Source organism: Netta rufina, assembly GCF_964035555.1.
Source record: "Netta rufina genome assembly, chromosome: 1".
NCBI lineage: Eukaryota > Metazoa > Chordata > Aves > Anseriformes > Anatidae > Netta > Netta rufina.
This window is the reverse complement of record NC_140123.1, coordinates 165,114,074-165,128,723: the sequence shown is the minus strand read 5'-3', so window position 1 is coordinate 165,128,723 and position 14,650 is coordinate 165,114,074. Positions and strand designations below refer to the sequence as shown.

Genomic DNA, 14,650 nt, shown 5'->3' with positions numbered 1-14,650 from the left:
CATCAAGTCCTCGAAGTCTTTTTTCCTCTCTACATGCAAGTTTTGGAATTTGTTACAAGATCTGGAGTGATGTATATCTACGAGAGGTCTTACACATCACACCCCATTTTGAACAGTCTTTACAAACACAAATTGCCCTTTGGCAATTAAAAGAAAAATAAAAACACAACTTCACAGACAGTAGTCCTACCTCTCTCACTTTCCTTTGTTCCACTCCGAGAATAGGCAGAAGTTATACCTATAAGGCTGTTTGGTCTGTTTAGTTGACTTGAAGTTGAAAGAGAGCTAGTGGAGGTGGAGAGCGAGGAGGTGGATGATGAAGAAGTTGAAGTTGAAGTTGGTCTATAGCGATGATATGGCTATTCAGCAGAAAAATGTCAAAATTAATTTACAAAGATTAAACAAACATAAACCACAGGATATTAAAACATTTAAATATGTAAATGATTGTTTACAGTAATACAAAAATTACAGTGTTATAGTTGGAGTTAAGATTCATATAATTTCTCTACCTAAAGAGACCCATCATGAAAATACCTCTTCAACAGTTCGGGAATATCTTTGTCTATAATCATCATCTTTAGTTTCAGATTCTTTCTTTTCTTCTTGTTTTTCTTTGTCTTGCTTTTCTTTCTCTTCCTTTTCCTTTTCTTCATTTTCTTGTTCTCTGGTTCGTGTAGGACGATTTCTTCCTATAGTTTTTTCTGCTTCTTGAAGATCTGTCAGTGTTACACCCTGTGAAAATAGCAGTCAGCAAACAATGGTACAACATATCATTCAGCTTGTATTAATGAAGATGATCACATTATTTATTGTTAAATATAAAAATCAGCTTAAGAAAATTAATTCTCTCTATTAAAAAAAATGCATTCTACCTACATATTCTACCTATAAACTTTTCTCTTGAATCCTGGAACCAAATATTCCTCTCTGATTAGCAGCAAGTGTTTGCTCTAATGTGATCTACCACAGGTTCTCTAGTAACACCATTTTAGTTGAACTAGTACATACAGATCATGTAGAAAATCATGTAGAAATCATTAAAGAATACACTAGCTCCCTCAAATATCATCATAACCATCATAAACATTTTTGAAAGAACCTGAAAATACAATACTTAAAAAAATCGGAAATATTGGTACCTACAAATTCACCCACTGGAACTGGATTTTTAGGTAAACGACACATCAAATAAATACACTGAGAGCACTACAGAAAGTTGTAACTAATATCTTATCTCCTTGCTGTATCTAGCTAAATGCTAGTTTTCAAATTAAGCCAGGATGCAAACAACTTCTTATATAAAGAGAACTTTTCTATACTGCAATTTTCAGCTTATCTATCTTATGGAGATACTGCTCAAAATTCTTTGTGACCTATTCCAAAGCCAAATTCCCAGCTCATTAGTTATTTAATTGATTGTTATGCTTTTCCACTGTAAAGATTCAAAAAGAATTGCTCTGTGGTTTAACAATCTTCCAGGATCTGGCTTACTACCAAGAAGTAGAAAAGAACTCCACTACGATAAACCCATGTCAAACAATGTGATCTCTCAGTAGGAAAGGTAACCAGAAACATTTGAGGGGTTTAGAATTACAAAGGTTTGAAAGTAATGTCAGTAAATAATTTAGTTATAGATCTGACCTTAATGCAGATAAGGATGCTGGCTGAAGTATTTCTTTGTTCTGTTTTATCTAAGGACAATTTTGCTGATTATTCTCAGTTTGTCAGAAGACAAAGAGAGAAGGGTAGACACACTTTACAGAAGATAGTAGCTGGTAATTGCTCCAGGGCCCACAAAGCATTCAAGTCCTGCTCAGACATCATCTATTTTGCTACTATCACATATTTTTCTATGCAAGGACTGCAATGGCTGCAATTCAGTATGAGGTAGCTCTCACAGAAACTGGGAAAAACTTCCAAATATATCAAAATATCAAATATCAAAAACCTCTTCCCCAGTACTCTTATGTGTCCATGGAAACTAGGCTGAATGTGTATTTTCTGTGTCACAGATCACATCGTATATCTATATGTTGGTCAACTCAATCACATTTTCTTCAATAGTCCATACACAGAAAAGACTTAAAAATGTATGTAAATCTACATATTGTATGCCATGCCTAATTCTCAAGTAAAATCTTGACAGAGAAGCTGTTAGTTCTTGGTGAATTGAAAGCCGATATCTACATAAAAGCAATACAATTACTCGAGTAAGCCACTTTCACATAACACAAACAAAAACTTCAGTGGAAGCATCTCTGCTTTCAAATTTCTGTTAAATTACTCTGTGGTGATCAGAAAAAGCACTTTCCAGGACATAATGAGGGCTCCTCAAGCTTTCACGGAAATAAAGGAACTAAGAGGCATTTACTTCATCTGGTAACAAGTTGTTTATACCAGGAAGATCAACTGATCACTTGGAGTTTTAATGGGAAATTAAAACTTCACTGTACTCAGGGAGTTGTTATATATGTTCCCATAAATGTAGAAGCTGTAATAAAACCATACCTGTGTAGATCTTCTAGATTGTCTTGCTTGCCTGGATCTAGCTTTTCTTTGGGACTCCGACTCTTCATCCCGTACTGGAGTGAGGTATGATCTAAAGAGTTAATTACAAATAAGTCAGCAAACGGTAATTTTTGTACAAATGCATTAAATGTCAGAAAAAAACTCACAACGTATGAAAACCAAAGCAGTTAGAAGAAAACCTTTAAAGATATGAAATGAATTACTGTATCATATATACTATATACATTATACATACTATATCATCTATATCATAATAACCTGTTCATCATGCTAGTGGCCTTACAACTCACTTAAAATACATAGTGTTTCCTATTTAATTTAATTTGCTTTTCTCCAAATAAAACATAAAAAATTACAAACAAAATGTGTGTGTGTGATGTGAGTGCCCATGCAAGTAAACCCTTAACATAACTTTTAGGCTTTCAGAAAAATCTGTATGTACTGCTAATGCAGAAATGCTAATTATACCATCTATTGCACCGGAGATTAAGAATCTTTAAGGAGGTAGTTACCATATTTTCACATGAATCATCCACGATTTGGGTAATCCAATGCCCTTTAAAAACAACAGACCTTAAAAATAAATCCTCAGGAATCCCACAACAATCCTGCAGAGTAAACAAGTAATTGTAATCAAAGCCAAAGGGCTACTACAGTAACCATGCAAGGTCAGGACTCTTTAAAGAGGTTTTCCAACCCAGGCAATTTGGGTAAAAAAATCAATACGTACATATACATAAATATATATATGTATGCATGTAATATATGTGTATATGTAAAACCATTGTTAAAGACCTTGAAGTTTTTAATGCATTTGTTGGTTTTCTATTACAGAACATTCTGAGAATGCTGTTATAATTTACCATCATGTTTTTTAATCCTTAGATTAAACAGATTGGAGAAAGTTGAAAAAGTAGAAACTGAAGGTTGCTAAAGGGTTGCTTATGACATAAAGCCCTTCTGAGATCCTTTAGATAAAATTAGCTACATTAAAAGCAGAATTCTATGATATTTTCTGACTATATTATTTCTATAGTTCATTCGTTAATAACTGGCTAATGATTTCACAGAATCACAGAATGGTTGAGGTTGGAAGGGACTCCAGAGATCATCTAGTCCAACACCCCTGCTGAAGCAGGGTCACCTAGAGCACGTTACAGAGGATGGCATCCAAGCCGGTTTTGAATATCTCCAAAGAAGACTCCACAACCTCTCTGGGCAGCCTGTTCCAGTGCTCTGTCACCCGAACTGTAAAGAAGTTCTTCCTGAAATTCCTCAGATTTAAATACTTTGGGAAGCTATCACCTATTAACACTTAAAGCATTTATCTATGGAAAACAAATCTTTTTGGTCACCTAATTATGTATTTCTCGGGCTAAAGCATACTAAAACAGTTCTGAAATGGTTCTAAGTTTTTAAAATAAACTTTATTTACACAGATTATTATGCCTATGTTTTACCACCCATGTTCTATCTCTACTAACTGAATTATCTCCAAAATAGAGAAAAAATATAATTAGCTGTTATATTTACAAATGCAGAAATATCCCCTCTCAAGAACTATATTAATTTCATTCCTCTATCTTGTTCTCCTGCAAATAATATTTTTGATAAGATTTTCTGTTTTCCTAGACCCTTAGGCCCTATCTATATTAGGAAAAGGGTGCCTACTAGCTGCTTTAGCTAGCCTGAAATACAATTCATCACATAAATCTGACTCCACTTTAGAGTCAGCCAATGTATTCCTCAGCCACATAGGTAGACACAAGCTTTAACCTACCTAAGACAGCTTTGATTGCAGAGCAGGTGTAACCTTTACAGTTTGAAAACTGCTGCAAATTGCTCTGTAGGAATCCTACCCTCCAAAAATGTGAAAAGCTTTAAACCTTGCTGAAGGAAAATGACAACTCTATAGCTACTGTCAGACTGGAAACTGCCCCAGCATCCTCTGTGTATGCCTCACGGGTCAACTGTGTATTCATGATACAAAGATATTAAAGATTCAAGTTTGTCACTCTTCCGTGTTTCTCTAAAGCAATCCTAAAAATTAGATAAAGAATATAGCTTCTTCAGTACGTTCTGAAAGGATTCACCATTACATATTGCATTACTCAAAGTAGTTCATAACATGCTTACTTTTCATATACTATTTGAAATACTACTTCAAACATATTTTCCAATTAACATACTTCCAGTCTATATGGATTAATCAACTTCATTTCTTAAGAAAATATTTAACATATTTCATGAACAGACAAAATTTCTTTATGTGCATATAAACATACACGGATAAACATACACACACACAGAGATATGTATCTGTATATATACAGATAGATATGCATGTGCCCATATTGAGGGTACTACCTTCTCACATGCACACAGGAATTATTCCGACTTTGCTGACTGTTAACACTTAATGGATATTTTAACACGCCATCACGAATACATCTACAACAGTATATTATACAATTGGCCCTGAGTCAGATTAAAAGGAAAGAATTTCAGGCCAATTGCAGGTATCTAAAACATATGTAGTATACGTATATTAGTATACACATGTTAGTGAGAGCAAACGAGACAGCAAAAGCCTTAATTCTAGATCTCCTCGTTTTTCTAGCTCATATGAGACTGAAATAGGATTTGCATTTTAAAGTTGAAACTGTTTTTGGAAAAATGATACATTTTCTTGCTTTTGTTTTGTCAAATTGCACTACGGAAAATGCAGGTTCTGGCTATGGTTGTTATGACAATGGTGGTAAGCACCTGTGGGCATCTCCCTGATCATGGAAGAGACAGAAAAATCCCCATTTAAAAGAAGGTTGTTCATCGCAGTTTCGGATATGAAAGGAAAATGGACTACGAATATCCTAAACACAGTTAAAGGTCTGTGGAATCTATGAATGTTTTTGCTGCCTTTCTTCTCTAACAACAAATAGCTTTGTTCCCTCTGTAAACATACAGAGGGATACACATCCACCACTGACATAGTAGCTGCATTTCAAAACTAATACAGCAGCAACACAGAAATCTGAATGTGCATTTCAGCAGAAGGGATAAACTTTTATAAATATCAAAAATAATCAGAACACATGGAAAACTAACAGGAATTAACAACCTTGTGAAATCTTATTATTTTGCTTTCACAAATAGTAGGTATCACCTGTTTATGGAAACATAAATATGCATCAATTGTAACTCATCCTCCATGTAGGTGTAACAGAAAAAAACCGCTGTATTCTTAAAATTTACATCAGCTTCTTACTACTTCTTCATATTGAATAGCTCCTAAACCATTGCACTTACAACTGTATATAATGTTTCAAATGGAAGAGACCCTAAATGATTGCAATGAAATGAACAAAATGTGTTTGGTTCAACACTCTTGTCTTTGTAATGGCAGACATACAAAGTGACTGGAAAAAATACTACGTGGTAACTTGTCAGCGTACTGCCTTTGGCACAACAGATGTGCCACAGTAGACAGCAGCAATGCATTTGCAATAAGTAATTATTGATTTTCTTATTTTTAACTCAGTGTTTTTTACGTAGTTCCATTATGGATATTTTTCAGAGGACTCATGTATTAACAGAAAAACAAATATAAAAATACAGCATACCAAATGAGAACCCAAGGACAGCCAAAATACACAATATCAAAGTTTAAGTTTCATGGATGAGATCTATCAATGGATAAATTGAGGCATCTTGGTAGTTGTTTCAATAAACAGCAAGCAAATACCACTGCTTTACATACTGTACTATCCAAATTTGTGGTAACCAACACGTTCCTTTAAATAAGAAAAAAAAAGATTATTTTTGTACAAGAGCAACATTACTCTTAGGACCTTTACACACCTCCGTCTCTCCCTGACCTCTGATGTTGAGGACACAGTGCCAGAAGTAGCTGTAGTCATGGCTGTGGTAGTGGCCGCAGCATTTACAACAGATGGTGCAACAGGAACCGTCACTGCTGTAGGAACATTTTCCTTTTCTTTCTCAGTACTATCCTCAGCCCACAAACGATTTGAGGTACTACAGCATAACAAGCAGCAACACAAAAAAAGAGAAAAGGAAACAGCTAAACAATGAAAGCACTTTACTAAACAACTAATAACATGTAACTTGAGGGACGGATTTTTTTTAAAAGCAAACTGAGAAATGTCTCTACAGTGAAAGCTCAACTTGAGCTATTAAATTGAATGAATTAGGAATTGAATGGTTCACAGTAATTGGATTCTTATTCTTCACCCTTCGATTCGAATATTGGATTTATTTATTTATAACAACATGGCTGTCACTTTACAGTAGAAAGCCATGCATAATTTGAGCCAAATCGTGTAAAATTAAAAGAAATTGAACAGGAAAGTGAAAAAATCCAGAGCCCCATGATCTACTAAACAAGAACGCATGCACGTACATAAGCACATAGTAGACCTGACAAAAAAAGAACAACAAAGAATATACTGGTGGCATTACCTGCTTGGTACACCTGCTGAAGTAGAACCCGTTGTACTCTTTGTAGTAGTGTTTGCGCTGGCGGGCAGTGTTTTCTGAAGACCAGCGGACGAGGTAACTGTTGATGCAGTACTTGGAACATTAGAACTAATCAAATCATCTTGTCTTCTACCAAAGGAGCCACTGAAGGAGAGACATTTACAGTGAATACATTTGTATGACTTATCTTTCTTTGTTCATTAAAATATCACAAAGCTGTGAATGATCCATTGAACTTCTGCCTGTCTATTCTATGTTTCAGTTGAGTTCTGGAAACTTTTTGGGCAAAAGAAGCTTTTCCAAACGCCATTTTCTTCATTAATTCATCGAGAAGGACTTATAACTTCAACTTCTGAAAGTAACAGACCTGACCATTCCTCCACAGTAATGGGAGATAAAGTAGCATCTCACTGGTTGATACTTGTCTTGATTGCATCTACCAAAATACTCACACAGAGCCCTCAACATTCCATTTTTAAGCTGCTCTTTCACCCACACTGAAGACCTCTGAAAATACAGAACTTTACTCCACAGCTTGTCAGAAAAGAAAATGTCATTAATATCACTCCTGTAACAATTTTCAGCAGACGTCCTTTTTAAAGAAACAAGCAAACAAACAAACAAACAAAAACCTCACATCACTCCCAGAAAGATTAACCCTCCCACCCATGCTTTTCCCTTGCTCTTCTAGTTGTAACGATGATCCACACGTTTCCACGTTTTTATCCCACTGGTTCTGGCTGAACATATTTTACATTACCAAGACAGGATGTTTTCGTGTGTAAACATTAGAACCCACAGTTAGGAGCAACAGAACATCGCATCGCTAACTAGAAAAGATGTAAGGAAAAAGGGCTGTTTGTCATTCTGCTACTGATCTTTCTTTCTTTTGCTATCAATTCTAAAACGGCCAAGAAAAAAACATTTGTACAAGAACAACTAAGGAAATGCACAATTAAAACACCATGTACCACATTAAAGGGATATGTACATGGTGTTTGAAGTCTGGAGCACAATACTGATAAAAGCTATCATGCAACAATAGTTTTCGTAAATCAAACTGTTAATATTTTCCACCCAGAATGTGAAATCTGTGCAGTATTTCTCCTACACTCAATGTTAAGAAAACTTAGTTTTCTTTTTAAGGCAAGAGGTTAGCAAAGATCTAAGATGTACTGTACTGTATGAAACAGCCTGACTACATGCTACTGAAAACACATCAATGTCAGGACTGAAAAAGATAGCATCCATCACCATGTACGTCATCAGCATGTATCAGTATACAGCTTAGCTACCTGAATGTCAAACTTTTGATCTATTCATTTAAGATATTTATTGCCCACTTCATTAATATCAATGAAAAACTTCACTCAATTAGCTTCACTGAAACTACACAGTAAAATGAGTCATGTATTAATTCCTGGATATGATCCATTCTGAGAAAATCCTGCAAGATGAGAACCATGTAGACCTGAAAATTATGTTCATATTCATCATAATTTAGTTTACCTTCAAGTGAGTTTTAGTTTTACGTTTGCATTCTATGATGGCGATACTCAAGGTAGGCATGGCCTACCACTGTGGACAGCAGACCAAGACCTCTGATACTATCACTAGCAGAATTCAGCATTTTTTCCCTCTTCTTTTCAGATATCAGGCAGAACTACTATTCCAACAGCTAAAATAGTTATCTTTGGTTCCTGATCACATCTGGAAGGAGTCAAAATAATCTCAAACTGAAATAAACAATAGGAATAAAAAAGCATATAACTTTATATAGCAGTTGCTATAACACTCTAAGCTGGTAAAATGGCGTAGCTTTAAAACAAGCACATGAGCTTGTACCTCAGCTTAAGTACATACTTTGTGATTACTATGAACGCCATTTTAACATGTCACCATTCAATTTTCAACTGTCCTTACGAAGTTAAGGATTCAGGAATTATTTTTTTTTCTTTTGATTTGTAAAATTATTTTGATTTTAAAACAAGAGAAAATCCCACACCTTCTTTGATAACTTGTGTTTAATGATGTAGGACCTTCATTCAAACTGTTTTTCTTGACATCTTCCTCCCATTTTCTCCTTGCATAGGAACTACCACCACGTATTGAGCTAGCAGACGAGTCCCTGTAAATAAGATTTTAATTTAGCACACTCATATTAAAGCAGTTTGATTTTGATGCAAGCTGAAAATGAGTTTCAAATTAAAGATGAAAAACTTGTGTGTGGATAATGCATTTAAAATAAACGTAACAATGCAGAACAGGAATAAAGTGACCTGATACATACAGTAATTTTCAAGCTCCTGTAGAAAAATATCAGATTCATATTAACATTGCTTGAAGTATAATAGAAAAGAAGTTTCAGAAAAATACTGTTAAAGGGGATTTAATCAATAGGAAGTCAAACATCAGCTTTTATTTGTGATCATTGTTGGCTTTATTTCCCTCCAAAAAGGATCAAGAGGCTTCTTCGTTTGCTCCTGCGATAATCCAGTGCAATCAAGGGAAAACTACCTTGTGATTTTAGAAGTTGGTTTCATAGGATTATTCATTTGTGGATGTTATAATAAGAAGTTCAAAAGCTGACTTCTCTTTAGAACTCATGATATTGTAGGCTAGTGTAAACAGGTCCGCAGTAGCCATTCCTGAGTGGCCTGCCACATATCACTAGCTGACATTACTTTAGTCATGAGGAATTTCCATTCTGTTGTTGCAGTTTATAGCAGCAAGAAATAACCTTGCAAAAATCTGCTTAGAAAAATGGCTCTGAAAACTGATACTAATACAAAAAACTCAGTGTCTAACATAAGCTCAAGATCTGAAGTAAAGTTCACATAGAAGGAAGAAAGAAATGTCTTGCACAAAACTATATATAAAAGGCTACTGTATATGTGAGGGAAAATAAAACCTTGTAAAGAGGTGTTTCATGTTCAAGATACTTGTGAACTTCAGAACTTACTCCCAATATATCCTTTTGCACAAAAATGAATGGCGGTATTTCTGTGGTTGCAAACAACCTCAGAAAAGGATCAAACGCAGTCCGATGCAATGCTATGTCTTACAAACAAAGAGAAACACTAATTCTGAGATATTGCCTACCATACATCCTAAGTAAGTCCCGCTGCATGACAAATTTTAATAATTGCTGAAGGTTTAGCTTTGCCAAGACTCTACAGACTTCAGCACTCTTCTTGTAGCATTGGCTAAACTTCTGAGGCTGGATGTCTAAGATTTGTTTATCTAAAGGCCCAACTAGGATTCATCTGGAAGTCCTTTCCATTACTCACAGTAGGAAGTTAGATGGATTACACGACATCATCTATTATCTAGACAAGCAGGTGTTCAGACAGGTGGAACAAGAACACTGCATTAAGCTAAGCAACAAGGATAGGGATCTGGGACAAGGACAGAACCCTTATTAATTAATTAATGGATCTGTAAGGCAGAGAGTTAAATTAGTCACCATAAAAAAGGTCAGACTAAAAGTCAAAAATCTCTGATGGTTTTAAATAAATAAGCTGGGTTGTCTGCCAAGTCATACACTAGGCAAAGTACTGGTGCCTAGAAAGGCTGGCCTAAAAGCACTCTTCGCCTTTCATACACCAAGGAATGAAGAATATTCTCAGGTCAACTGCTCAGACAACACTGTCAGGACTAATGACACTGATCTCAGGTCACCCAATACATATGAGGAAAAACATAGTATTGCTGGTACCCACTTTTGGAACTGTGTCTGTGAGTACGTCATGACGGTATGCCAAAGAGACTAAATAAACCTCAACACTGCACCAACATTTAATCCCTTTGTTACAAACAATAAAAAAATTGAAGAAATAAAATTATAATTAAGTATTTATCCCAATCTTAAGTTATCACCTGGTCAAGACAGTTTCAGAAAGTCATTTGAGAAGCTCTTAAAAGAATAAAACATGAAATAAGAACAATCTGTTATAAACAAACCAAAACTGATTAATGAACTCAACTTCAAATAAGAATATAGTAGAATGATAGAATGGCTTGGGTTGAAAAAGAACTTAAAGACCATCCGGTTCCAACCACCCTGCACAGGCAGAGATGCCACCCACTAGATCAGGTTGCCCAAGGCCTCATCCACCCTGATCTTGAACACCTCTAGGGATGGGGCATCCCTGTACTCTGTACTCCCTGTACCCAGGCCACATGTCCCTACTTCCACTGCCTGTGCATCTCCTTCTTATACCTCAGTCTGAGCAACAGGTCCTTGCTCAGCCATCCAGGCTTCTTGGCCTCCCTGCTCGCTTTCTTACACATGTGGATGGAAGAGCTCTTGGTCTCTAAGGCATCCTTAACGAGTTGCCACCTCTATTCAAATCCTTTGTCCCTTATGACAGTCTTCCAGGGGATCTCATCCACTGGAACAAACAGTTGGAAGTTTGCTCTGTGCAAGTTCAAGGTCCTGACTTTGCCATTTGCCAGGTCCGTGTTCCTTAAGATCACAGACTCAACCAGGATGTAACAAAACAGATGCCAACAAACTAAGCTGAACTTCAGGGGAGTATGAGATCTGGAATATTCCTGTTTCAAAACAGAATTTGTCACCCAGACACTGAACTTAAGCAACAGCATTCTGCAAGCTTAAGAGAAAACAGCATTTATCTCGTGTTTTCTCCGAACTGAAACGTTCTCAACAGTAGCAACAAAAAAACTCCTCTTCAGACATACGGAGATTTGTCAGTCTTATAGATAATGATTATTGTGGAGCAATGAGAAGTATTTTCATTTCAGGTCATCCAAAATTCAGCTATCTAGACACAATCTGACAGAAACAACACTTAACATTTTGTACTATGTATAATATATTGAAACTCAAGAAAGCAGCCAAGTAGAACCGCAATAAAAGAGAGAAGTGAAAAATTGGAAGGTTCTGACAATGTAAATATGTCATGAAAGCACTCCAAATACTAACAGGTGACAGGCCTATGCACCTGAACTTTTTATTCCCTTTATACTGAAAGCTGAATAAAAAATATCAGTAAAGAGAGTATTCCCAAAAGAAGATAAAAGGCCAACATGCAAACAAGAAAAATAGAAGTGAAAGCTACAAAAGAACCACTATGATTTCTGCAAACAGCTGCTGACGCATGATATAGTTTTACCAAGCACTATAAGAAAAATATTTTTTTCAGCAGAATAATGAATCCCAATATCCGCACCAGATGGGTCAAGACAAATCAGTAAAATTCTTTCAGTACCCTTCAATAGTTTAAAGTTTAATTTTTTTTTAATTTTGCATTTATTTTCTCCCCTAAAATGACAACACTCAATGACCAGATCAGCTCCTGTAACAAAATAATTTATGATTTACAAAATCAAAAACCTTTGGGACTACTCTACAGATTAGCATAATCTATGGAAAAGTATAATGCTATAAACCAGCATTATCTTCATATCTGCAAGTTTGTCAGCCACTCTAAAGTCACATAATTTTATATTTAAAAGCAATTATAAATTTAGAGTCACCTGTTTTCTTTTTCATCAATGTCAGAGGTACTGGCCAGTCGTCTTGGTATTGTAGGTGCAACATATGCAAGTCTAGTTCCTTTTCCATCTTTCTCCTGAAAGACATATTTTTACTAAGTGCTACTATCATTGATTATAGAACTATAAGCTGGAAAATCATCATTATGAAAATTTCATCTGTATTTGTTGTGACCCAATTATAAAAATGAGTTTTAAGCTTTAGTTAAATATCATAAAGACTAAAACAGGTAAAGGGAACTGTTTATGTTTTCATGCTAGTTATGCAAATGATTTGATTTCCGTTTAAACTGCAAGAAAAAGAAAACTGCTTACTGAAAACAACTATTTCAGTATTTTTACATGGTATAGTTCAGTATTATTCCCTATCCCCAACACAGATTTGAACATTCGTACTTGAAAAAGAACCATATGTTATATGCATACCTGTTCCAAATTAGTCCTTTGCTAAGGACTGCAGTACATTTGTGTTTAATTATGCAATTAAAGTTTTGTAAATAAAAAAAGACTACAGAATACAAAAACAGCTTCCTTTTTCAGACGATTCTATCAACACTGCTCTCCAAATGATGTCAAAACTGTCAACCCTCTGGTCTCCCTTAACTGTAAAAAATACTACTACTGCCAGTGAAAGTCCCAGAAAGGGAAAAGCCCCAGACCCATGTGCCAGGTCACCAGACAGTGAAGGTGCATATTGTACTTCTAAAGTACTACACAGAAGCATATATAATTTAACAGTTCAGAATTTTAGTAAAGAATAAATGAGCAGTAAACTCTAAAGAGAATGTCTTCCTTTTACAACAAACACCTACGCTAAGCAAAGTTCCTCAAAATGCTGTTTCACACTGAAAAAGATTACCTTCTCTTTGTTGTCCAACGAAGAGGAAAGTCTAGGACTTGAAGCAGAACGCATAACACCTGCAGCGTCCTTTTCTTTCTGAGCTTCTTTGGAAGCAGTAATCTCTGCAAGTGCACCATAACTACCAGTTTTTCTAAGACCTAACCTCCATGAAGCAGGAGATTCATCTTTCCTCTCTTCTTCTTTGGGAGAAACCTTGCTTGTAGATGTTGGAAACTGTAAAACACAGCAGCAAATTAAAGGCTATTAATTTGCATTATCAGTGGTAATACATGATCTTTGCAGAGATTTGAGAACACAATTACTTTTAATAATCATGGAAATACTGAATTCTTAGGGGAGTTAAGGTGAAAGAAAACCTACACGCTCTTCTCTTGAATTAGTTAATGAGATAAGAAACATAAAACTGGTCAAGGAATACTAGTCCTCTAGAAGTTAGATTATAAAAACTCACACTTTGTAATAAACACCGTGGTCAGGAGATGCAAACTTAAAACCATGCAGATCTGGTATCAACACTTTGATTAAATATGTTATTTTGCAACCTATACACAAACCTGTGCACACCAGAACCTCACCATGGATTTTTCACCCTTATTGGGCACAAGAACAATGCCAGTTTTGCGCAAGCCCTGCCTCCATGATGCAGGATCTACTGACTCCACGACAGGCATGATAGGAGGAATGAAATCATACTAAAGCCAATTAAGACAAGACAAAGATGAAGATTGAAAGAACAGAAAATAGAAACAGAAGGTTGTTTCAAAAGCACATAGTTTGTTCCCACGCTTATGTCATGTAGCTCTTCATTACACCACATAATACCAAAAAGCAGAAAGACAATTACAACTTTAGTAACAGATTCTTATTAAACACAGCACAACATGTTTAGCTAGCTCAGTGACAGAACTACAGTTTGCATAGAATAGGACAGCAAAGCCTGTAGACCTAACAGGTTCGTGCCTAAATCATCATATGCTGGAGAATATTACAAGATTCACACTAACATATTCATTACCTTTCTGATCTTCTTTCATATTACGTTCAGATCTCTTAATATGATCACATGCTAGCTTAGCTATCAAACCCACACCTTTACTCACACACTTGCCCAAGTTTAGTGTCCTCAGACAGAAAGTAACATTACTGAATGTGACAACGATTGAGGAAAACCCAAGTTCAAGCTTAGCACACTGCTGTGAGCAACATATGGTTCAGACACCTATGGTGTAAAATCAGAAG

General features: G+C 35.7%; 1 protein-coding gene across 7 annotated transcripts in view; it reads right to left on the bottom strand.

Moving 5' to 3' along the window:
• PPP1R12A (protein phosphatase 1 regulatory subunit 12A) overlaps positions 1-14,650 on the bottom strand; it is a 124,253-nt gene that overhangs the window by 24,192 nt on the left and 85,411 nt on the right. For 2 of the 7 annotated variants that reach the window (XM_084305960.1, XM_084305961.1), the window contains exons 10-18: positions 13,987-14,103; positions 13,409-13,624; positions 12,532-12,626; positions 9,035-9,157; positions 7,012-7,173; positions 6,391-6,567; positions 2,512-2,602; positions 538-735; positions 191-359 (exon numbers count right to left, since the gene is read on the bottom strand). In XM_084305960.1, coding sequence (XP_084162086.1) covers positions 191-359; positions 538-735; positions 2,512-2,602; positions 6,391-6,567; positions 7,012-7,173; positions 9,035-9,157; positions 12,532-12,626; positions 13,409-13,624; positions 13,987-14,103 — 1,348 coding nt within the window. The remainder of the gene's footprint in view (positions 1-190; positions 360-537; positions 736-2,511; positions 2,603-6,390; positions 6,568-7,011; positions 7,174-9,034; positions 9,158-12,531; positions 12,627-13,408; positions 13,625-13,986; positions 14,104-14,650) is intronic. The other 5 variants (XM_084305965.1, XM_084305966.1, XM_084305963.1 and 2 more) reach the window with 4 other exon arrangements.